The 24,650-nt window shown below is 42.8% G+C and overlaps 1 protein-coding gene across 1 annotated transcript; it reads left to right on the top strand.

Annotated features, from left to right (window-relative positions):
* Positions 1-4,036: 4,036 nt before the first annotated feature.
* Positions 4,037-8,461, top strand: LOC122698183 (small EDRK-rich factor 2-like). Its single transcript, XM_043908877.1, has 2 exons — positions 4,037-4,061; positions 8,230-8,461. The coding sequence occupies exons 1-2, from the start codon at positions 4,037-4,039 to the stop codon at positions 8,430-8,432; spliced, it is 228 nt and encodes a 75-aa protein (XP_043764812.1). The 3' UTR covers positions 8,433-8,461.
* The last annotated feature ends 16,189 nt before the right edge of the window (positions 8,462-24,650 follow it).

Raw genomic sequence — 24,650 nt, 5'->3', positions numbered from 1 at the left:
TCAAATCTTACATACACACTAATAACCCATGCTCTTGGTAAACACAATAAGAGTATATACTTACTAGCAGAAAAGTAACAGAAAATCCTTGTCTATGAAATGTTTTTAATAGGATACACCTGCCCTGTATAAACTGCTTACTGTAAATAATCCTGGATTTTATGGATTTATGGAGAGCATGGCTAAGCAGAGAATGGGGAATATAAGCAGTGTAATTAATCAGATATAAGATAGAGATGTTCCACAACCAAAAGGAAGCAATGGCTTCCTACATATTGCTCAAAACACACCTCACCTGTTAAATCTGAAACTAAGACACATCCTTCTTTTCTTTTTTGTAATATGTATTTATTTATTTAGCTGTGCTTGGTCTTAGTTGCAGCATACAGGATGTTCCATCTTCTTTGCAGCATGCTGGATCTTTAGTTGTGACATTTTGGATCTTTTATTTTTATTTAATTCAATTTATCTATTTTTATTTTGGCTGCACTTGGTCTTCATTGTGGCGCACTGGCTTCCTCTAGTTTCTCTGTGCAGTGGTGTCTCTCTGCAGTGAGCAGGCTTCTCTAATTGCCATATGGGGGCTTAGTTGCCTTGGGCGTGTGGGACCCTAGTTCCTGGACCAAGGATAGAACCCAAGCATCCTGCATTGGTATCCATCCCAGGTGGCGCTAGTGGTAAAGAACCTGCCTGCCAATGCAGGAGGTATAACAGACACAGGTTCAATCCCTGAGTCAGGAAGATCCCTGAAGGAGGGCATGGCAACCCACTCCAGTATTCTTACCTGGAGAATCCCATGGACAGAGGAGCCTGGTGGGCTACAGTCCATGGGGTCGCAAAGACTCTAACACGACTAAATCAACTTAGTACACATACCCTGCATTGGTACCTCAGAGTCTTAGCCACTGGGTGACCAGGGAGGTCCCTAGAACACATCTTATTGTTAGAATGGAAGGACACGCTCTCTAAATGGGGAGCTCCATCTGACAGTATTGGACTTCTCCAAGGGAAAAATACTTTACCTGTGTTTTGTGATTGCCTTTTTCCTTTATTAGTCTAGTATAGGGTAAGAGCTATGACTTACGTGAGTCTGATTCAAAAGTTCAGTTCCTCTTATTACCGTTCCTTTTGTTTTTTTTTTTAATCATGAATAGATGTTGAATTTTACAAACACTTTTTCTGCCTTTATTGAGGTGAATGCATGATTTTTCTCATTTAATTTACAAATACAGTGGATTATGTTAATGGATTTTTTAAATTGTCAAATGAATGTTGCATTCCTAGGATAAAATTCACTTGGTCATAAATTCTTACCTTTTTCATAAATTGCTGGACTTGACTTGCTACTATCTTATTTAGGGTTTTTGCATTCATATTTATGATTGGGATGGGTCTTTAATTTTTATGCTTGTCCTATCCTCAGGTTTGGTTTCATGGTAATGTCAAATTCATAAAATGCCTTGGAGAATATTCCCACTTTTTATCTTCCCTGGAAGAACTTGTGTAGGATGGTATTTACTCCCTCTCTGCACAGTCTGCTTCTTTGGACACCCATATCCACATGCATTTATTCCTAAACATCAAACACGCTTATCTCCTCCCTGACAGGCCATGTAAAATCCCATCCAGTTACTACATCTCACTGAAAGTCTGTCTGTGATGTGCAGTCTTCTCTATCAAGTCCAAATGTGGAAAACACTACCTGCCTGTCATTCAACACTCCCAATATACAAAGATAAAGAAGAAAAAAGAAACGTGCAATTCAAAAAAAAGCTACAGTAGAGAATGCGAACCCCTAGAAGTCATGGCAATTGTGCAACACTATTATTAAAACCTCTGGGGCAGGAATAGTGAGGATTTCCTGCCCAGTCAATATTGTAAATTCTTGGGAGCCAGGCAGCCCCCTGGATCTCTTCTCTGGAAGGATCTTCTTAGTCCATCGTTTTCTGTGTCCACATCCGAGGTGGCACTGGAGAAAACGTCCTTCTTGGCAGCTGCCGGGCTGTTCTGATTATTGTCTCTCAGCTTCAAGCCACCCTCAATGCTCAGCTTTGTGATGCCAGAGCTGAGACTCTGGGAAATCACAGTTCTTTTTTTGCCAGCTGCCAGGAGGGGACCCCAGAGGGAGACTGCATTTCTGGAAGAGGGTGAAGGTGTATCCTTCTTCCTGTTTACTCCTGTTCCCTCAGCATCATTTTGGCAATGATTTTGACTCGGGTAACTTCAGTTTGTTCCAGAAGCGGCGGTTGATTTTGGTTTGTACTTTTCTAACATTCATAGAATCTATTTCACTGTGTCCCCCTGAGAGATACCAGGGATTGCAAGCTGCCTCCTCTTCTCAGAGGTCTGGGTTCCAGCTACATTTGCCAGATTTTGCAAAGAAAAACAACACCACCAGTTAAATTTGAATTTCAGATAAACTATGAATAATTTCTTTTAGTATACGTATGTCCCCTATGACATTTGGACCTATTTACGTATGAAATAGCTCATCATTTATTTGAAATTCAGATTTAACTGGTGTCCAATTTTTTTCTTTGTAAATCTAGTTTGAGCTTCTAAACTGAAATGATTCCAGGACTTCCCTGGTGGTCCATGGCTAAGACTACTCACCCCCAATGCAGGGGGCCTGGGTTTGATCTCTGGTCAGGGAACTAGATCCCACATGCTACAACTAAGAGTTCCCATGCCACAATAAAGATCTAATATATCATATGCTGCAACTAAGACCCGGCACAGCCAAAGAAATAAATATCTAAATTGAAATGATTCCACCCTATTCCCTATGATGCCCCAGAGGTAGGGGTAGTAACAGCTTCTTGCAGTTACTCTCTTTATGACACTTTCATTTCTCTCTTGGCCTTTTTCATTCTCCAACATCTGCTTACCAATTGTTTGTATTAAATGCTCTCTCTTAAAACAACTGATACATTTTCTGTTTCTTGATTGGATCCTGACTGATAGAGCAGCACAGCCCATTTCTTGATGATATGGATTCCAGGACCCAGAAATGGCCTCAAATACAATCCCCCAAGAATTTCCCCAGTCACTCAGAAGGTAAAGAATCCTCCTGCAATGCAGGAGGTGCAAAAGGCAGGTTCGATCCCTGGGTCAGGAACATCCCCTGGAGAAGGGAATGGGAACCCACTCCAGTATTCTTGCCTGGAGAATCCCATGGACAGAGGAGCCTGGCGGGCTACAGTCCATGGGGTAGCAAAGAGTTGGACACAACTGAAGGACTGAGCCTACACACGAGCACTGGCAGGTGAAAGATATTTTTAAAAGGTCCCGAAACCACAGTCTTATCTTCTTTCAAGGCAGCCACTTTGCTGGCACCAGGAATGGCCTGTCCAGTTTGGGAAACAGAAGCAGGTGGCTTTTTCAGTTGTGCAAGAGACCAAATTATGAGGTTCTAGTCAATTTAGATCTCAGGGTTTAAGCAGAGTTCCTTCCTTAGTAAAGCTATGCTCCAATCATCTCTTCTTGCAATCTGGCTTGCCCTACTGTGAGTAGGACATCTTTCCATCAAAGGACTTTACTAAATGTAGCAAGGAGCCAGCATGAACCAACAATCCGAATTTTCCTACCCCTGCCCCTAAAGCTAATGCCTCAGTTGGTTTATGACCTGCTTTCTTCTTTTAAAAAAAATAGTTTATTTGGCTGTGTTGGGTCTTAGTTGCAGCATGCGGGATCTTCATTGAGTCAGGCGGGATCTTTCCTTGTGTGCATAGACTCTAGCTGCAGCACATGAGCTCAATAGTTTCAGCGAGAGGGCCTAGTTGCCCTGGGACATGTGGCATCTTAGTTCCCCTACCAGGGATTGAACCCTCATCCCCTGCAATGCAAGATGAATTCTTCACCACTGGACCGCCAGGGAAGTCCCTGTGACCTGCTTTACCAAGATAAGACAGACAACATTGGGAATAAATATTTCACTTGTTACTTTATTTTTTATTTTATTGAATTATAGTTCATTTACAATGTTATGTTGTATTAATTTCTTCTACACAACAAAATGATTTGGTCATATGTACGTATGGGACTTCCCCCGTGGCTCAGCGGTAAGGAATCGCCCTGCACTGTTCAGGAGACACAGGAAATGTGAGTTCAATCACTTAGTCAAGGAAGATGCCCTGGAGGAAGGCATGGCAACCCACAGCAGTATTCTTGCCTGAGAAATCCCATGGACAGAGGAGCCTGGTGGACTACAGTCCATGGAGTTGCAAAGAGTTGGACGTGGCTGAAGTGACTGAGCAGCATGTGTGTGTGTGTGTGTGTGTGTGTGTATTTCACTTCTGTAATAGAAGGCTCACCTGTTTTCCACCCTGCAAAAATCTGCTTCTTCATTGCCCCAGACCCTACCTCCTCCTTGAATCTACCCTCTTTAAGGTGGATTTTGTTGTCTGCAGAAACAGAAATTCTGATTAAAGTAGGAATTTTAAGTGATAGAGACCTGAAAAACCTAAAACTTAAATTCTGGATTTAATTTTTCTAATGAAATGAGAAGTCCAGAGGTAGGCAGCCAGGGCTGTGACATTCCACAAAATCATCAAGGACTTAGGTCCTTTTGTTATCCTGTCTATCATCTAGTACACAGCTTTCATATTTAAGATTCTTTCTGGGTCATAGGATAACTACTGGCGCTCCAGTCATTAAAGTCAAGCTCCAGGAAGGAAGAAGGGGAACATAAAAGGGCAAAAGATATATACCAACTGAACTAGCTCATCTTTTTAAAGAGCTTTCCTGGAAACCCTACCCAATAATTCCTACTTACATTTTGTTAGCCAGAATGTAGTCATATGACCACTCTTGCCTGTAAGAGAATGTAATTTCTTAGCCGGGAATATTGCTGTCTCAGGATTGTGTTTATAAGAAAGTGGGAAATAAGTCTTGGTAAGTACATCTTACCTGTTTGGATCAGCATGGGTTAGAGTGTAACCAATTAGCCATGAGCATCCCACATGCTGTGGACATCAGTCAGTATATTTAAAGAGAGAATGGACAACACACAAAAATCAGTTTTGATTCTATATTCCAGCAATGAATAATCTGAAAAGGAAATCAAGAAAACAATTCCATTTACAATAGCATGCAACAGAATAAAATACCTAGGAATGTAATCAAGGAGGTAAAAAACTTGTGTACTGAAAACTAGAAAACATTGCTGAAATTTAAAAAGGTCTAAATAAATGGGAAGACATTTCATGTTTACAGATTAGAAGACAATATTATTAAGATAACAATAACGTCCCTCAGCAATCTACAGATTCAACACAATCCCTACTAAAACTCCAATGGCCCTTTTTTTTCTTTCAGAAATAGAGAAACTGATTCTCAAATTCATGTGGAACTGCAAGGAACTCTGAATAGCCAAAGGAATATTGAAAAAGAAAAATAGAGCTGGAAAACTCAGACTTTCTGATTTCAAAACTTACTACAGGGACTTCCCTGGTGGTCCATGGCTGGGACTCTGAGCTCCCAGTGCAGGAGGCCCAGGTTCGACCCCTGGTCAGGGAGCTAGATCCCACATGCTACAACTAAGACCCAGAGCAGCCAAATAAATAAATTAAAAAATTAAAAAAAAAAAAACAAAAAAACTTACTACAAAGCTACAATCATCAATACAGTGTGGTACTGGTATAAGAATAGATAAATAAACCAAGGAATAGAATTGAGAGTCCAGAAATAAACCCAAACATCTACTGACTTCCAGTAAGTAAGTCAAGACCAATAGGGGAAGAATAGTCTTTTCAATAAATGGTACTGGAACAACTGGATAACCATGTACAGAAGAAGGAAGTTGGATCCCTACCTCACCGCATATACAGAAGTTAATGAAAATGAATCATTGACCTAAGTATAAGATCTAAAACTATAAAACCCTTAGAAAAAAACAGAGGTAAATCTTCACAACTTCACATCTGGCAATGGATTCTTAGATTTCACAACAAAAGGCCAAACAAAAGAGAAAATAGATAATTTGGATTTCAAAACATTAAAAATTTTGTTTTCTCAAAGATGTGAAAGCAGCTTACATAATTAGAGAAAATATGTCCAAATTATATATCTAATAAGGTTTCAGAGTATATAAAGAACTCTTACAACTCAACAACAAATAGACAAACAACCCAATTTAAAATGAGCAAAGGACTTGAATAGATGTTTCTTCAAAGAAGAGATACATATGTCCAGTACATACATGAAAGATGCTCAGCATCATTGGTAATTAAGGAAATGCAAAGGATTAAGGAAATGTAATTAAGGAAATGCAAATCAAAACCACAATGAGATACCACTTTACATCCACTAATACGGCTTTAATCAAAAAGACAGATAATATAATAACAAAGGTCACAAGGCTATGGAGAGATAGAAACTCTTGTACATTGCTGACAAGAATGTAAAATGGTACATCTATCGTTGAAAGTTTTAATAAGTTCCTCAAAAAGTTGGATAGGATTACAATATGACCCAGAAATATAGTAATATATTTACTCTTAGGTATATACCCAAGAAAATGAAAACATATATTCACAGAGAAACTTAACCACAAATATATTTATCAGCCCTATTCATAATGGACAAAAACACAAAGTCCATCAACAGATACATGGATAGGCAAAATGTGGTATAAACACTCAATGGAATACTATTCAATCATAAGAAAGAACAAAGTATTGATATATACTACAAGTTGCATGAATCTCAAAAACATGCCAAGTGAAAAAGCCAGACACAAAAGACCATATTTTGTTTGATTCCTTTTATATAACATACCCAGAATAGACAAACCCATAGGTACAGAAAGTAGGTTAGTAGTTACCAGGGAATGGGGGAGGGGAAAATAAGAATATGAGGTAATTTTCTGGAGTGATTAAAAAAAAAGTAGAAACTAGAGAGATGGTAGTTGTACTATGTTGTGCAAACACTAAATGCCACTAAATCATATACTTAAAAAAAAACTTTAAAAAATTTGTTTTGACTGCATCAGGTCTTAGTTGTTGTCATGAGGGACCTTTCAATGTGGTGCAGGCTCAGTAGTTTTGGCTCTCAGGCTTAGTGGCTCCACAGCATGTGGGATCTTAGTTCCTGGACCAGAAATGGAACCCGTGTCCCCTGCACTGCAAAGAGGATTCTTAAGCCACCGGAATACCAGGGAAGTCCCTAAATTATATACTTTTAAATGGTGAATTGTATGTTATATGAATTCTATCTCAGATTTTTTAATTTATTTATTTAATTGAAGGATAATTCCTTTACAATATTGTGATTGTTTTTGCCACACATCAATATGAATCAGCCATAGGTAAACATGTGTCCCCTCCATCCTGAACCTCCCTCCCACCTCCCTCCTCACTCTATCACTCTAGGTTGTCATAGAGCACCGGTTTTGGGTGCCCTGTGTCATACATCAAATTCACATTGGTTATCTATTTTACATATGTATATTTATATTTTACATATATTTACATTTATTTTTACATATATTTTAGATATATTATATGTATGTTTCAATGCTATTCTCTCAAATCATCCCACCCTTTCCTTCTCCCAGTGAGTCCAGAAGTCTGTTTTTTACGTCTGTGTCTCCTTTGCTGCCATGCAGATAGGATCATCAATACCATCTTTCTAGATTCCATACAAATGCATTAATATACGGTATTTGTCCTTCTCTTTCTGACTTACTTCACTCTGTATAATAGGCTCTAGGTTCATCCACCTCATTAGAACTGGCTCAAATGCATTCCTTTTTATAGCTGAGTAATATTCCATTGTGTTTATGTACCACAACTTCCTTATCCATTCATCTGCTGATGGATCTCTAGGTTACTCCCATGTCCTAGCTATTGTAAATAGTGCTGCAGTGAATATTGGAGTATACACGTCTTTTTCAATTCTGGTTTCCTCAGGGTACATGCCCAGTAGTGAGATTGCTGGATCGTATGGTAGTTTTATTCCTAGATTTTTAAGGAATCTCCATACTGTTCTCCATAGTGGTTGTTATCAGTTTACATTCCTACCAACAGTGTAAAAGGGTTCCCTTTTCTCCATACCCTCTCCAGACTTTATTGTTTGTAGACTTTTTGATTATGGACATTCTGACTGGTGTGAGATGATACCTCATTGTGGTTTTGATTTGCATTTCTCTATGAATGAGCAAATGTTGAGCACCTCAACTTTGTTTAAAAGCGTGGAAGGAGAGGGGCCTGTAACGTCGTACTGAACGAGGGGACGCAACGGAGGCAGGCCGGAGCGGTTGCCATCGCCAGCGCAAGCTCGCCCTCCAGAAGAATGTGAAAAAGCAGAGCGACTCGGTTAAGGGAAATCGCCGAGATGACGGGCTTCCTGCTGCCGCCCCCAAGGAGAGGGACTCGGAGATCATGCAGCAGAAGCAGAAAAAGGCAAAGGAGAAGAAAGAGGAGCCCAGGTAGCTTTGTGGCTTCGTGTCCAACCCTCTCGCCCTCCGCCCGTGTGCCTGGAGCCAGCCCCGTCACGCTCGCGGTTTCTCCTGTGGGCTCACGGTCCCGGCACCGATAGCACGCCCTTCGCCCCGAGTCTGCGGCGGGTCCCGCCTGTGCTTCCTACCCCTCGGGTAGCCTCTCTCCCCCTGGGCCACTCTTGGGGGTTACCAGTGCTTTTTATTCCTGTGGGGCTCACCCCAAAGTATTAAAAGTAACTTTGTAAAAATAAATAAATAAATAAAAGCGTGGAGGAAAAAAGTGGTCATGGACAGTACAGTTACTCAAGCAAATCAGTTAAGTGTAGGTCAATTAAGACAGATTCTTCAAATACGTTTAATCCACGTAGTAAGACCGAACTAAATTTCTTAGCAAGAGCGTAGAAGGTCTACTAAGCCATAAGGAAGTGTTCTCTCCTCTCTTGTCTGAAGATTTTGATCCTCTTAATCGGTAAGGCTGAACCCCCGTTGCTGGAGAAAACTTAAGTCCTTTCTTGCCCCTAGAACCAAGTCCAAGCCAGAACCAAAGTTCAAACCTTCATATCTTACAGGATAAAATGCAGACCAAAAAAAAAAAAAAAAAGGGCAAGAGGACGTCTGCTGAAAGAAAAAATTGCAGCAATTTGCTATTTTATATAATGGAAAAGCAGGAGACTATTTGTGAGGGGGATTTGGAGGGTACTTAAGTAAAGCCTAAATAAAATTTCAGATCAAAATGAATGTATCGATCTGAGTGTGCTTACTGGAGAGTCTGCATTCAGTATGCTCCCTCTGACAGCTGGCAGCTGTTATTCTAGCAATTTGAAGTGTTAGTTTATGCAAATGTGGATACAATACTGACCCATCATTAATTTGTATGACAGTCAAAATCTCTTGGCATAAACCAGAGGAAGAAATTCAAAGATTTCAAGAGGCAGGATGATTTATTAAATCTATATATATGCATCTTGCTGACCAAGCCTTTATTATATTCTTTGAAAAGATCCAAAATTTACTTCCTTTAACAAAGCTGAGGAGAAGGCAATGGCACCCCACTCCAGTACTCTTGCCTGGAAAATCCTATGGACGAAGGAGCCTGGTAGGCTGCAGTCCATGGGGTCTCATAGAGTCGGACAGGACTGAGTGACTTCACTTTCACTTTTCACTTTCATGCATTGCAGAAGGAAATGGCAACCCACTCCAGTGTTCTTGCCTGGAGAATCCCAGGGACGGGGGAGCCTGGTGGGCTGCCGTCTATGGGGTCACACAGAGTCAGACACGACTGAAGCGACTTAGCAGCAGCAGCAGCAGCAACAAAGCTGAAGGACAATTGATGAGGGACATGCCAAAATCATTAAAAAGCACTCTTCCGACCATCCTCTGTGAGTCAGGAATGGTGGTAATCGGGTCTACAATTGAAATAGACTCAGCTCAGGGAGGATGGGAGGATTCTGGGGTGGTGGAGTCAGGTGGGAGCAACTACCCATCAAATACAAAATGGGAAGGGTTATCAATAAGAAGCATAGTGGGCATGAAATCACAGTGGTTTGATCCACAGAAGTCTTTGAAAGCAACTGAGTAATCATTAACAGTTCCCATTTAGGTTTTTTCTCCCATTTAGTTTTTATAACAATAACAAGAAAAAAACACTTCTGGGTCCAGTGAACAAAGGCTTCTACTGACATAATAAACAAATTTGAGCTTTCATCTAATCCCCATATCCAAATCAATTTACAAATGCTCTGACCACTAAGGAAAAAGAAAATCAAGGACCCTTAAGGAGAGATACAACAAAAATACCGTAAGATCATACTGTGAGTCTTTTTCCTGCCTGATCCAAAGAACTTGTGCTCAGACACTGGCCACACTTTTTTCTAGGCACCTATAATTCCCCTGTGCTGCAAAAGAGTGTGGGTTTATGGAAATGTGTGAATCAGTACCAGTTGGAAAACAGACACCACCCTACATATTTCAAGCACAGAGAATGTAATGCATGGATTAGTGACAAAGATATTGGAAATGCTGGAAGCTAGTGGTGAAAGACGGAAGTCTCTGGAACCCAGGAAGCTACTTTCACTCTTAGGCTGATGCCTAAGTGTGCCCAACCCCACACTCACTACTGATGATGCCAGAGTACCTTCTGCTGCCAAAGATAAGGCACCTCCTGAAGCAGAAGACTTTCTCCCTTCCACCTTCAAATACAACCAAGTGGACTTTCCTGGTGGTCCAGTGGTTAAGAATCCACCTGCCCTCCCTTTGCCCTGGGTGAGCTACTTCCAGGGTGAGGGGTTGGCAAGGGGCCTGCAGTGGTAGCTGGTGATACAGGACAGAGCTCTCTGCGAGCGGCCGGCCACAGGGCCACACAGCTGTGGGCGCTGCTCCCTGTGAGCTACAGAGAGGAGAGGCGGCAGGTGCTCCAAGAGGAGGAACAGGACATAGGGGTCCTAGCAGGGGACTCAGGTCCGAAGCAGAGAAGGGAACCTGGGGAGAGTCTTCATAGCCAGATCCAGTCCTGCACAAGCCAGGACAAACACTCTCCTGAGCCTAACTTGAGAACACGCGCTGCAAAAATATGCATCTATATCTTAAGCTGCTCTTTTGGGAAAGACATCGTGGGAGTATGGATATTCTCCGACTTTATTTATTTAGGACAAATAAACTGGTAAACTGTGTGAAAAAAAAAAAAAAAAGAATCCACCTGCCAATGCAGGGGACATGGGTTTGATTCCTGGCCCAGGAAGATTCTATGTACTGTGGGGCAACTAAGCCCAAGTGCCACAACTATTGAGCCCATCTGCTGCAACTACTGAAGCCAACATGCCCTGGAGTCCGTGCTCTGCAATGAGAAGCCACCACAATAGGAAACCCAAGAACCACAACTAGAGCAGCCCCTGCTCAATGCAACTAAAGAAAGCCCACGGGCAGCAAGACCCAGTACAACCAAAAATAAATAAATAAAATTTTTTAAATAAACAAAGAAAAAAGGCAAACATAGAATGGGAGAAGATGTTTGCAATACATATGGAGATTAGAAAATATCTATTAACAAAAAAACATAACTAGTTGTCTCCCATTGGCAGAAACTAACGGGAACCCAGCTAGCAAAGGAATCTGGGAAATATATAACTTGCAGGCCTCTAGTCCTGGGAGTACAAAGGAGATGACAAAAGAACAGATGAGAAATTAAGTACTAAGAGACAATATGAAGTATAGGGAATTAGGCCATAAATGGAGTTTTGATCAAAGTCCATTTAAGGACTGATCTAGGCATGTGCTAGTCTTTGTTCTCATTTGTGTAATTGGAATAAATATCTTAAATCATTGACAGAATCCTACACTGGCTCCTAGACAACATGTTAAAAGTTTTTATTATAAGAAAAATGAACTAGATATTATTGAAGTTCATCATGCCCACCAATATGTAAATTAAGATTAAAAATCCTGAGAGAATTGAAGAGATTAACTCCACCATTAATGACTTTGAATATGCAGACATAGTGATTTTTGTCACATGTGTATCCATTCTTCAGACAAGATAGATGGTCTTGAAGAACACAGAATAATATTGTAAACTTAATCAGACAGTGACTCCAATTGCAAAAGCTGTTCCAGATGTGGTTTTGGGGGAAAAGTATACCAGCACAACCCCCCAAACTTCATTGGAAAAAACCATGTATTTTTTTCCATTGTGGCAGAGAATAAAAGAAGCAGTTAGCTTTATAATCTTGCCCCAAAGAAAAGCCAACCCTTCTGCTCCAAGCCCTAATGTAGTCTACAGGAATTTTTACATTTTTACTCTGTTACCATCTGGACCATGCAGTCCAGTGCAGGAAACAGAAATCACTCCAGGTATTTCAAGCAGATCTTGCTTGCCCATAGCCACTGCTGCAGAAAAATGCCTTCTGCCTCACTTCTGTTTTCCTAAATCTCATCTAGAACCTTAGCTGCAAGGGAGTCTGGGAAATGTTTTTAGCTTTACAGCTCCTCAGGTAGAAAGATGGTGGCATAGATATCAAGAGTCAATCCACGTATCTGTCACTTCATCCCACAGGCAGCCATGCTGGAGGCCTCATATGGACAGAACACAAAACATGGAAAATAGCAGGTGCCAAAGGGTGTGAGATGAATCCAGTGAAAATATAATAGCCTGACACTACATTAAAATCCTAGAGTTTGTGGCCTGAACACATCAGGACATTTACTCCAAAGCAAAGGCCAAGGTTGCTGCACTTTAGACTTCCTTCCTCATAGAAGGAGCCTAGTACTTGATGGGTCTCTTTGGATTTGGGAGGAAACATACATCATGATTCACGCTGAGGAAGGTCCAAATAGTCAGGGCTATGTTCTTCCCAGTGGTCACGTATGGCTGTGAGAGCTGGACCATAAAGAAGACAGAGCACCAATGAATTGATGCCTTCGAACTGTGGTGTTGGAGAAGACTCTTGAGAGTCCCTTGGACAGCAAGATCAAACCAGTCAATCTTAAAGGAAATCAACCCTGAATATTCACTGGAAGGACTGATGCTGAAACTGAAACTCCAGTATTTTGATCACCTGATGCAAACAGCTGACTCAGTGGAAAAGTCCCTGATGCTGGGAAAAATTGAAGGTAGAAGAAGAAGAGGGCATCAGAGGATGAGATGGCTGGGTGGCATCACCGATGCAATGGATATGAACTTGGGCAAACTCCGGGAGATGGTGAGAGACAGGAAAGCCTGGCGTGCTGCAGTCCATGAGGTAGCAAAGAGTCAGGCAACGGAACAACAACAACATACAGCATGACTGGGAAACTATTCCTACCCATCTACCAGTTTCCAGCTTTGAGGAAGGCACAGAGAAAGCAAAGTAAGAGTGGTCTCTCCAGTTGATTCAGGCTGCAGTGTAAGTAGTTCAGTCTTTTCATCCTGATGACCAAACAGATCAACAGCTCAAAGTGCCAGGTAAATTAGGATGCTCTAATTGCAAACAATGATAGAGGAAACTCTGTAGCCAGATCCTTAGGGTTTAGAGGTAAAGCCATGTTTCTTTCGGGCTACCCTAGTGGTTCAGTGGTAAAATAAAGAAAAACCCACCTGCAATTCAGGAGACGCAGGTTCAATCCCTGGGTCAGGAAGATCCCCTGGAGAAGGAAATGGCAACCCACTCTAGTATTCTAGCCTGGAAACTGCCATCGACTAAGCGACTAAACAACAATATGCTTTATTCATCAGAGAGTATTTCTCTTTTGTGAGCTAGCTCGTAAAGTTTTAATGGGCTCTGATAGACAGCACACCTGACCACAGGGCTCCAGATGACCTTGTGACCTGAGCTGCCCATTGTGAACTGGATGTTCTCTAATTAATTCTTATGCCTGCAATGCTTCAGGGGAAATGGTCCATGTAAAACCTGGCCCAAACAGACCTGTAGGGGCAATGTGTAGGTTGTCCCCCTCCCAGTGTACCCATTCCTGCCACATTGTTATGACAACTTCAACCCAGGAGATTGAGAAGGAAAAATGTAGAACTGCTTTATGCGTGGCTCTGTACAATGTGTAGGTATCAGCCAGAAATGTAGACTGCTGTGGCTGGGGCACCCCATTCAAGATGACCCTGAAGGAGAGCAGAGGAAGGAAATTGTCCTGTGGCAGAACATGGAGTAGAGCGTGTGGTTGTTTCTACTTTGTGAGACAAAGTTTGACCATAAAGAAGGCTGAGCACCAAAGAACTGATGTTTCGAATTGTGGTGCTGGACAAGACCCTTGAAAGCCCCTTGGAGAGCAAGGAGATCAATCAATCCTAAAGGAGATCAATCCTGAATATTCATTAGAAGGGCTGATGCTGTAACTGAAGCTCCAATACTTTGGCCACCTGATGCAAAGAGCTGACTCATTGGAAAAGACCCTGATGCTGGGAGGGATTAAAGGCAAAAGGAGAGAATGGCTGCAGAGGATGAGATGGTTAGACAGCATCACTGACAATGCACAATTATTTGAGCAAACTCTGGGAGATAGTGAAGGACAGGGAAGCCTGGCATGCTGCAGCCCATGGGGTCTCAAAGAGTCAGACACAACTTAGCAACTGAACAACAACCACAACTCAAAGGAGAGATGGCCTGAAATCAGGATCGACACTGAATCCCAGGTGATGGCTACTGAAGAAAACAAAATGAGAGTCTTGGGAACAAAAGCTGGGGACAGAGGAACGAGGATAGACCTGCTGAAATAGGCCCAGACCATATGTTCACAGCTGTGGCTGTGATTGCAACAAGGCTCCCTATACAGGAAAAACTATTAGAGGTTGGCTTTCAGATAGCAGACTGTGAAAGAGCAAGAAATGGTTTTATAGAAATGGCTATGTGGCCCCAAAGTCTAGTGGAGAAGAAAATCTCTCCCCAGTTAGAACTATAAGAAGTCTGTCTCATTGTCCCCTTTGCCTGGAGGGAGAGAAGACCTGAGCTCAGGATCTATACCAGGTCCTGGACTAATGATGTGAGTAGCTCTAAGTTTTAAAAATTAGAAGTTCATGAGAAAGAAGTTTGCAAAAGATAGATTTCTACGAATATCCAAAATCATAATACAGGAGTATGCCATATGAATACTCACCATGGGCCCCCAGTGGGGGGAAGTTTTTAATAACCAGAAAATAGGATGCTCTGTGGGTGTTAACTGGATGTTAACTGATGACCTTTTCCCCCGGCCAGTCCAGCTCTTGTTCAATGGGTTCACGCACAAAATACCATGATGACAGGGGTGGAGATTAGCCATGGGCTCAAGGATAGGAATATCCCTCACCAAGGGTGGTCAGGCAACCAACAGGACTGATGTCCAGTTTGCACAAAGCAGCTAACAGCCCTGGACCCTTGCATACATGCATGATAAGTCGCTTCAGTCATATCCAACTCTTTGCGACCCCATGGACTATAGCCTGCCAGGCTCCTTTGTCCATGGGATTCTCCAGGCAGGAATACTGGAGTGGGTTGCCATTTCCTTCTCCAGGGCATCTTCCTGACCCAGGGATCAAAACCGCATCTCTTATATCTTCAGCACTGGCAGGCGGGTTCTTTACTACTAGCACCACCTGGACCCTTGAACTAGTATCAGACCTTAAGGGGAGCAGCCAACTACTTGGGCAGATTGATTACAGAGGACTCCGTGATGGAGGCAGGAATTTGTCTCACTAGAAGAAGCACTTATTCTGGATATGGATCTGGATATGGATCTGCTTTCCTTGCCTCGAACGCCTCTGCCAGAACCTCCTCCACCTGTGGACTAAATGCACAGTCTTGATATCCTATACAGTATTGTTTCTGACCATGGAACTCACTTCACAAGAAAAGAAATGAGACAGGATTCACTGGCCTTGCTGTGTGCTTCATTAGCCAGCCTAGAATGGTAGAAAGGCCTATTAAAGGCCCAGATAAAGTACAAGCTGGTAGACAACACTTTGGGAGGTGGAGTACCATCTGCAAGATAGAGTAATCCTCTGAACTAGGGTACTGTCTCTCCTGTAGCCAGTCACAGAGTCTGAGAACCAAGGGGCTGGATGCAGGAGTGGCTTCTTCGAACAATGCAATTTTTTCCTCACTCAAAAATTATCTGTTTCTTGGGCTTCCCTGGTGGCTCAGTGGTAAAGAATCCGCCTGCCAATGCAGGGGACACGAGTTCAATACCCGATCCAGGAAGATCCCATACACTGAGGAGCAACTGAGCTTATGTGCGACAACTACTGAGCCTGTGCTCCGGAGGCAGGGAGATGCAACTACTGAGCCCATGCGCTGCAACTACTGAGCCCACACCAACCCAGAGCCTGTGTTCTGCAACAAGAGAAGGCACCGTAGTGAGATGTCTTCCCACCGCAACTAGAGAGTAGCCCCCTCTCACCACAACCAGAGAAAAGCCCGAGCAGCAACGAAGACCCAGCGCAGCCAGCAATAAACAAATAAAATTATTTTAAAAATGACCTGTTTCTTGACCTCATGACTGCAGGGAAGCAAGGTATGTTAAAAAGCTTCTAGAGTCCAAGGAGGGGAATGCGTCCGCCAAGTGACACAATTTTTCCCCCCAAACTGGAAGCTGAAACTGCCACTCAGCCATTTTTAAGTAATTTTTTAAATATTTATTTTTATTTAATTTTTGGCTGTGTTGGGTCTTAGCTGTAGCTTGTGGGCTTCTCTCTAGTTGAGGCAGATGTGCTCAGAGGCTTCTCTCTAGTTGAGGCAGATGTGCTCAGAGGCTTCTCTCTAGTTGAGGCAGTCGTTGTGGCTTGTGGGCTGATTGCCCTGCACCATGTAGGGTGTGATCTCCACCAGGGATCGAACCCACACTTCCTGCATTGGAAGATGGGTTTCTTAACCACTAGACCACCACGGAAGTCCTGACTCAACCATTTTGAGTACCTCATACTCCTGAACAGACAAGCAGAAAAAGAAATCAAGGTATTTTGTAGGGTTCAGAACTGGCTATCAAGAGGAAATAAGTTGTTACCACACAATAGGGGCCAGAGGCTTAGGGACAGACACCTGCATTCGCTGAGAATCCTATTCCTACTACAAAGCCTGTGATCGAAGTTACTGCAAGACTGCTGCAGTTCTATACAAGAGAATCTGTCTGGTCTGTGGGCACAGAACTTTACTACATTGCTGACCGAAGGCAGAAGGAACCTGGAATAGTTAAGAAGGAAAATCATAAATACAAGATCAACTTTTGAATAAGTCAAAGAGGGACTTCCCCCGTGGCCCAGTGGTTAAGACTTTGCGCTTCCAAGGCAGGGGCGCATGTTCCATTCCTGGAGGGAGAACTAAGATTCCACATACAGCACAGCGTAGCCAAAAATAATAATACTAATAAATTAATCAAGGAGGTGAAGATTATAGCCTCTACTTGATCTTCCTTCCTCAGTGTACATATTTAACATTTTTACATACATTTTCTTCTTGCTTCTCTCTTTTCCCCACTTCTGTCTCTTTGTGATTGTATATTGAGACTACCTTCACCATGCAGTCATAGATCACAGATTTTCAAGAAGGGATTGAGAAAAAGCTAGAGGGGGGACATCAAGGCATTGGGATGCCTTTCCTGGAGGGTTAAGAGTGTTTTTAATTACAGGAATAACAACCGCTTTCTACTCCTTGGGGAGTAAGTTCCCAGTTTGGGACACAGAGATATATGTTTGGCAGCAAATGGGGTACATAGACAGTTAATGTTTGAGCCATCCACACTGTAGAGAGGAAAAGACTCCCTCTACCTCCCAGGTTCCATAGCTGGGTCTATGAAATAAACTGATAACAGGTGGATTAACAGGAGAAAAGATATACAAACATTCATTTTTAATATTGGGTACATGGGACATAGCAGGGGAAAAAAATAGTAAATACCAAAAAAAGGGGGGGTGGGAATTAAAAGATTATACACTGACTTAGGGCTTTCCCAGTGGCTCAGTGGTAAAGAATCCACCTGTCAATGCAGGAGAGACACTGGTTCAATTGCTGATCGGGGAAGATCCTACACGCCGTGGAGCAAGTAAACCTGTGTACCACAACTACTGAACCTGTGCTCTAGAGCCTGGAAACTGCAACTGCTGAGCCCACGTGCCTCAACTTCTGAAGCCCACACACCCTAGAGCCAGTGCTCCACAAGAGAAGCCACTGCAATGAGAAGCCCGTGCACCACAATGGAGTATAGCCCCCACTCGCCGCTACTAGAGAAAAGCCCATGCAGCAATGATGACCCAGCACAGCCAAAAATAAAAAAAGGAAACTTTAAAATATTATACACTCACTTAATAAGGAGATACTTAGGGGGAAAAGTAAATGATTTGGGGGAAAAGATGAATGGGCCCTCAGAAGAATATATGATACAACAGATGTGACAGTTTGTGACAGTCTGTCTGGGAATGGGGCCAACTTCTAGTCTCTTCCCTGGGATTTATGAAAACTGAGTTCCTTTAGGAGGATTTGTCCTTAAGCAGATGAAGTTCAGAGAGCTTTTTCCTGAATCTGTCATTTTTCAAGTGCCTTCAATGCAAAATAATCAATATTCCAAGGCAACATATTTTAGGCTGACATTTCCTGAACTCCTTCAGCATCCAACCCCAGTCTCCATTTGGGGAAAAACCCTCAATGTCTGTTACAGTCACTGTAGGGAGGAAACGCTAGTTCTCACCTCCCACTGCTGTGTCCTTCTACAGAAGTAGAGCAGACTAGCTCTTTCGTCTGCCCACTCTCAGATACAGCCATGGAGCAAGCTTATGATGTCCCAAGTCCCAAGAGCAGCGATGAAAGCAGCTGGAATATGTTATTACTGCTCTTGTGTTTTTCAACACCAGAAAAGGGCACAGAAAGATAAGCTGGCTCGCTTCCCTGAGTCAGTCCACAGCGCCACCTTCTGGAAGCCTTGGTGACAACCACCCTGGTAGCCAAAGGCATCTGCTCTTTTGCAGAAACATCATTTGCCCTGGTTGGTTGGTTTGTTTCTTTTAATTTACTTTCTAAAAATTAATTTTATTTATTTATTTTTGGTTGCTTGAGTCTTGGTTCCTGAGCGGGGGCTTTCTCTAGCTGTGGACAAGTGGGGGTTACTCTCTAGTTGTGGTATGCAGGCTTCTCACTGCAGTGGCTTCTCTTGTTGCAGTGTGGGCTCTAGAGAACCAGGCTTCAGCAGCCGCGGTGCAAGGGTTCAGTAGTTGTAATTCCTGAGTTTGAGAGCACAGGCTCAATAGTTGTGGCACATAGGCTTAATTGTCCCAAGGCATGTGGAATCTTCCCAGACCAGGGATCAAACCCTAGTCTCCTGCATTGGCAGGCAGATTCTTAACCACTGGACCACCAGGGAAGTCTCCTTTTGTAAATTTCAAAGTGATGCATAGACTTATCAGAGGCTGGAAGGAACAGGGTTCTGCCCAAGATCACACAACACAACATGTTAGGAGTACAACTAAGACCAGAGGTGTACCCAGAAAAGTTTAACAACTGGCTTGGGGGCAGGGCACATAGTTTGTAACGTCTGTAGATTTGATGATGTAAACACTCCCACCTTCGTCGATTTTAAACTATCAATGTGATATCACCTAATGTAGAGTTGGAAAGAGATTACAGTAAGTCACACACCATTACTTGGCATTTTCTCCACATAGATATAAAAAATGTAAGTTATTTCAAAGGCATAGATGATAGCAAAATGTTTAAAAATATGAGTTTGAGGCATTTATTGCCTTGTTTTTATATCATTTTGGTTTTGTTTTTATATCATTTATTTAATTTTCAGTTTCTGTAATTTACATTTTTGTAATGGCTGTGTTCGGGCTCAGTGGTAAAGAATCCGTCTACCAATGCAGGGGTTGCAGATCCAACCCCTGGGTTAGGAAGATCCCCTGGGGAAGGAAATGGCAACCCTGGACTCTTGCCTGGGAAAGCCCATGGACAGAGGAGCCTGGCAGGCTATAGTCCATGGGGTCGCAAACAGTCAGACATGACATGGTGACTAAACAACAACCATGGCTGTGTTCAACAACCAGCATACTCAGCACTAGAAGGCTGAACCAGAAACTTTCTGCTGGCTTTTAGACATGCCCTGTGCTGCTTCCATCAGCAGCTTGAAAGTAAAGTGGCTCCATCGTGTCCGACTCTCTGCGACCCCATGGACTGTAGCCTACCAGGTTCCTCCATCCATGGGATTTTCCATGGCAAGAGTCCTGGAGTGGGTAGCCATTTCCTTCTCCAGGAGATCTTCCCGACCCAGGGATTGAACCCGGGTCTCCCGCATTGTAGGCAGGCGCTTTACCATCTGGGCCACCAGGGAAGTCGACCAGCAGCTTAGGCATTTTCATTTTGCACTGGGTCCTACAATTTATGCAGCTAGTCCTGCAGCCAACTCTATGCTGGATTTCCACAGCAGAACCAGGGCAGGCTTTGGAAACTTCACTTCCAAGGATCATCCTGGGCCTGGCTCCCTTCCACTGGGGAAGCCCAGACTGTCTAGAGGAACCAACCAGAAGGGCATCCTAGTATCACTCCCGTCAGCCCTGCTGGAGACGGAAAGCCAACTTCACTTGAATGAGTCCACAGCACCATCTGGTGGCAGCTGTGTGTTAGGGCTCCCTGGGAGCCAAAGCTGGGAGGCTCCTGGGACAAGAATTGTCCACTAAGAAGGATCCAGCAGGGCAGGAGAGGAGACGTGGGTCAAACGAGGCTCTGAGGGTCAGGGACAGGGTGAAATGATGCATTCATACTTCACCTTAGAATTAGAAGAAAACTCAGATGTCCCTAGGATGATGAAAAAACAATGCCAAAAAGGGAAATGTGACCAATGCTCATAACCCAGGATTAAAATCTACTTCTCCTGGATCTCAATCTAGCGATCTTTAACATTCCATTTAGTTCAACAGATGCTTTTGAGTCCTCTAACCGTGCCTAGGACAAGGGTGAAGGACTAAGACAATAATAATTACCATATTAAGGACTTTCATATGACATGTTAGGGGCTTTTTTCATTTTGTTTTTATGGTTTGTTTTTTTTTTTTTTCCAGCCAAGCCTCAAGGCTTGTGGGAACTTAGTTCCCCAACCAGGGGTTGAAACAGAGCCCTACAGTAGTGATGGTACAGAGTCCTAAACACTGGACTGGCAGGGGATTCCCTGTATTTTACTTATTTTACTTAATTCTCACAACAACCAGGAGTTGTATCCACATTTTAATGATGAAGGCACTAAAGTGAGGGGAAGTTAACTTGCCCAAGGCCATGTTGCTGGGAAGTGACTGGGCTGGGATTTGAATCCAGATCTGCTTGATGTCATTCAAGGGAGCCAAGGCTCAGGGTGCAGGGAAGGACAGATGGGGAAGACCAAAGAGATCCAAGAAGGTCCCACTCAGTCCACACACACAGAGGACCTCACGCGCGAGTCCTGTGCTAGGCCTGGGGATGGCAGGGTGGGAGGAGAAGACAGAGTTCCCGTCTGTCTGCAGCTCGTGGCTGGGTGGGGAGGCAAGAAATGAGCCTGGACGAAGTGAAGGAATATGCTATGGTCAGAAACTTGATTTTATCAAAAAGCCTTGGGTTCAAATCAGAGTTCTGCCATTTCCCAGCTGTAGTTCATCTCACTCCATCTCTCTGAATCTCATCTTCTTCCACTACAAAACAGAGATCAAAAATATTTCCTACCCTATAGGACAATTGGGAAGATAACATAAGGAACACTGTGTAAGATGATCACCTGATTAATAAATAGCACCATTAGTGTGTGGTCACTAGATCACATTGCCTTCACAGCACAAGTCATTTCCTTATTCTAAAACCTCTGGTGGGGACATCCCTGGTGGCCTAGTGGTTAATAATCCATGCTCCCATTGCAGGGGATGCCCGTTTGATCCCTGGTCGGGGAATTAAGGTCCCACAGGCTGCATGGTATGGTCAAAAAAAATTTTTTAAACACTTAATAGAACTAAATTTTAAAAGCTCTGGTAACTCTCCTCTCTATCCATGGATTAGGTTTGAATTTTTAGTTGTTCATCCAAGGTTCTCAGGAGTAAAGGAGTTAATGATCTTTACAACCTCATCTCCATCTTCTCTTTTCAATTTTCTCTTTAGACAGTCCAGCTTGCTCCCAATTAGACTTGTCTTTGTCTTTACTCTCTTTACATGTTCTATTTCACCTGCCCTACCAATATTCCATTCCAGGCACCGTTCTGGGCACATGAATATCTGGGGGAAGAGCATTCTAAGCAGAGGGAACAGGAAGTTCAAAGGCCCTGAGTCAGGAGAGTGCTGGAAATTTTCAAGGCCACTGCAGCTGGAATAGAGGGAATGAGAGGCCTAGTAGATCAAGATCAGATCAACTTCAAGGAAATTGTGAGGCTGTAGTGGCTTTTCCTCTGAGTGGAAAAAGAAGACATTGGAGATTTCTGAGCAAAAGACTGTGGCCTTTTCAGATTCAAACTCTGAATCCATTAAACAATAACATCCCATTCCCATCTCCCCCTGGCCCCTGGTAACCACCATTCTATAATCTGCCTCTATGAATTTAACTATTCAAAGCATCTCATGTAAGTAGAATATTACAATATTTGTCCTTTTGTGACTGGCTTATTTCATTTGGTATAATGTCTTCATGGTTCTTACATGTTATAGCATGTGTCAGAATTTCCTTCCTTTTTAAAGCTAAATAATACTCCAACATGTATATGTGTATACCACATCTTGTTTATCCATTTATATGTCAAGCAATACTTGGGTTGCTTTCACTTCTTGGCTTTTGTGAATAACGCAGCTGTGAATATGGGCATATAAGTATCTGCTTGAATTTCTGCTTTCAATTCTCTGGGATATATACCTAGAAATGGAATTGTTAGATCACATGGTAGTTCTGTTTAATTTTTTGCAGAACCACCATACTGTTTTCCACAGTAGCTGCACCACTTTACATGACCACTGTCATATGCTTTTTAAAAGACTGCCTTCAGGATGAACTAAGACTAGACTAATAGAAGGCAAGAGATACCAGTAATCCAGGTGTGAGATGACAGTGGTTTGGACCTACATAGTGGCAATGGAGGTGATGAGAGGCTACTAGATTTTGATTTTGATTTAAAGGTAGCACCAACTAGATTTGCCAAGGAATTATCTTTTGAGTATGAAAAAAAAGTGAGGAATCAAATTGTCTCCCAGGTCTACTTTTGAGCAAGTAGAGGGATACAGTTGCTGTTTACAGCTTTGGAGAAGTTTGCAGGAAGTTGGGGCAGATACATCAGGAGTTTGGGAACACGTTAAGTTAATATGTCTATCATACAACCAAATACAGATAACGATCTCGGTATTCAGAGAACACATGTCGGTTGGAGAGAAAATTCAGAGAATTGTCAGTGTATAAATGGCATTTAAAATCATGTGGCCTGATGACACCATCTGGGGAAACGATGACAGAGATCGAAAAGGAGAGGGTCCAGGACTGAGCCCTAGGACATTCTAGGGACAAGAAGTAGGTGTGAAAACAAAACAGCAAAGAACACCGAGAAGGAGACACCAAAGAAGTAGGAGGAAATTCAGAAGGGCAAGATGTCCTGGAAGCAGGTAAAGAAAATGTCTGAAGAATGAAAGTGATCAATTGTGTTAAACAAGGTTCAAATAAGATAAGAATTGCAAATTGGCCACTGCTCTTGGTACCCTAACAAACTTAATTCAAATGACTGTGGAGAGGCAAAAACCTCACTGAAGTGAGATCAAGAGAAAATGGGGACATGTGAATATAGGGAATGCTTCCAGGAGTTTTGCTGTAAAGGGGAGTAGGGAAATGGTGATGGGTCAAGAGAGGGTTAGTTTTTTGTTTGCTTGCTATGAAGATGGAAGAAATAATAGCATGCATGATGACAGAAATAATCTTGGGAAAAGGGAAATAAAATGGAGTGGGGGAAAAGAATTATTATAGCTACACCCATAGACAAGAGACAGTGGATAGATAACTATCCAGGCACCTACTGAAGAGCACACGAAACTCTACTCAGTACTCTGAAATGACCCATATAAGAAAAGAACCCAAAAAAGAGTGGATATATATGTATATATATGGGGTCTTCCAGGTGGCATAATGGTAAAGAATCCACCTGCCAGTGCAGGAGACCCAGGAGATGTGGGTTGGATCCCAGCCCATTCTTGCCTGGAAAATTTCATGGACAGAACACCCTGGCAGGCTACATTCCATGGGGTCACACGACTGAGCAACTGAACACAAACGTATAACTTATTCACTCTGCTGTACAGCGGAAACTAACACAAGATTATAAATCAACTACACTCCAGTAAAAAATTTTTTAAATTAAAGAGAGGACGGGATCTAGGCCAAAGTGTGAGAGCACAGATGCAGGCAGGTAGCAGATGAGGCGGTAAGTGAAACGGAGGCCTCATTCGGGAAGTTACCACACACACACACAAAATCTTCCTCCTCCAAACACACACACACACACACACACTTCACACACAAAATCTTCCTCCTCCAAACACACACACACACACACACACACACACACACACACTCGGGAAGTTACCACACACACACACAAAATCTTCCTCCTCCAAACACACACACACACACACACTTTACACACAAAATCTTCCTCCTCCAAACACACACACACACAGTCTTTCTCCTCCAGACTGTCTCCGGATTTCTCCAGACCACATCCAGTTCACGTAGTTTTGAACTGGGTCGCCCAAAATTGAGCTAACTAAATGTGTCTGTCTCCCCAATCTCC

Source organism: Cervus elaphus, chromosome 8 (genome assembly GCF_910594005.1).
Source record: "Cervus elaphus chromosome 8, mCerEla1.1, whole genome shotgun sequence".
NCBI classification, from domain to species: Eukaryota; Metazoa; Chordata; class Mammalia; order Artiodactyla; family Cervidae; genus Cervus; species Cervus elaphus.
This window is presented reverse-complemented; position numbering and strand designations above follow the sequence as displayed.

Bases quoted from the DNA above. Each gene is read 5' to 3' on its own strand.
- LOC122698183 (XM_043908877.1), top strand. From the start codon at position 4,037: ATGGGACTTCCCCCGTGGCTCAGCG. The intron at 4,062-8,229 runs GTAAGGAATCGC...GTACTGAACGAG, and splicing joins ACTTCCCCCGTGGCTCAGCG to GGGACGCAACGGAGGCAGGC.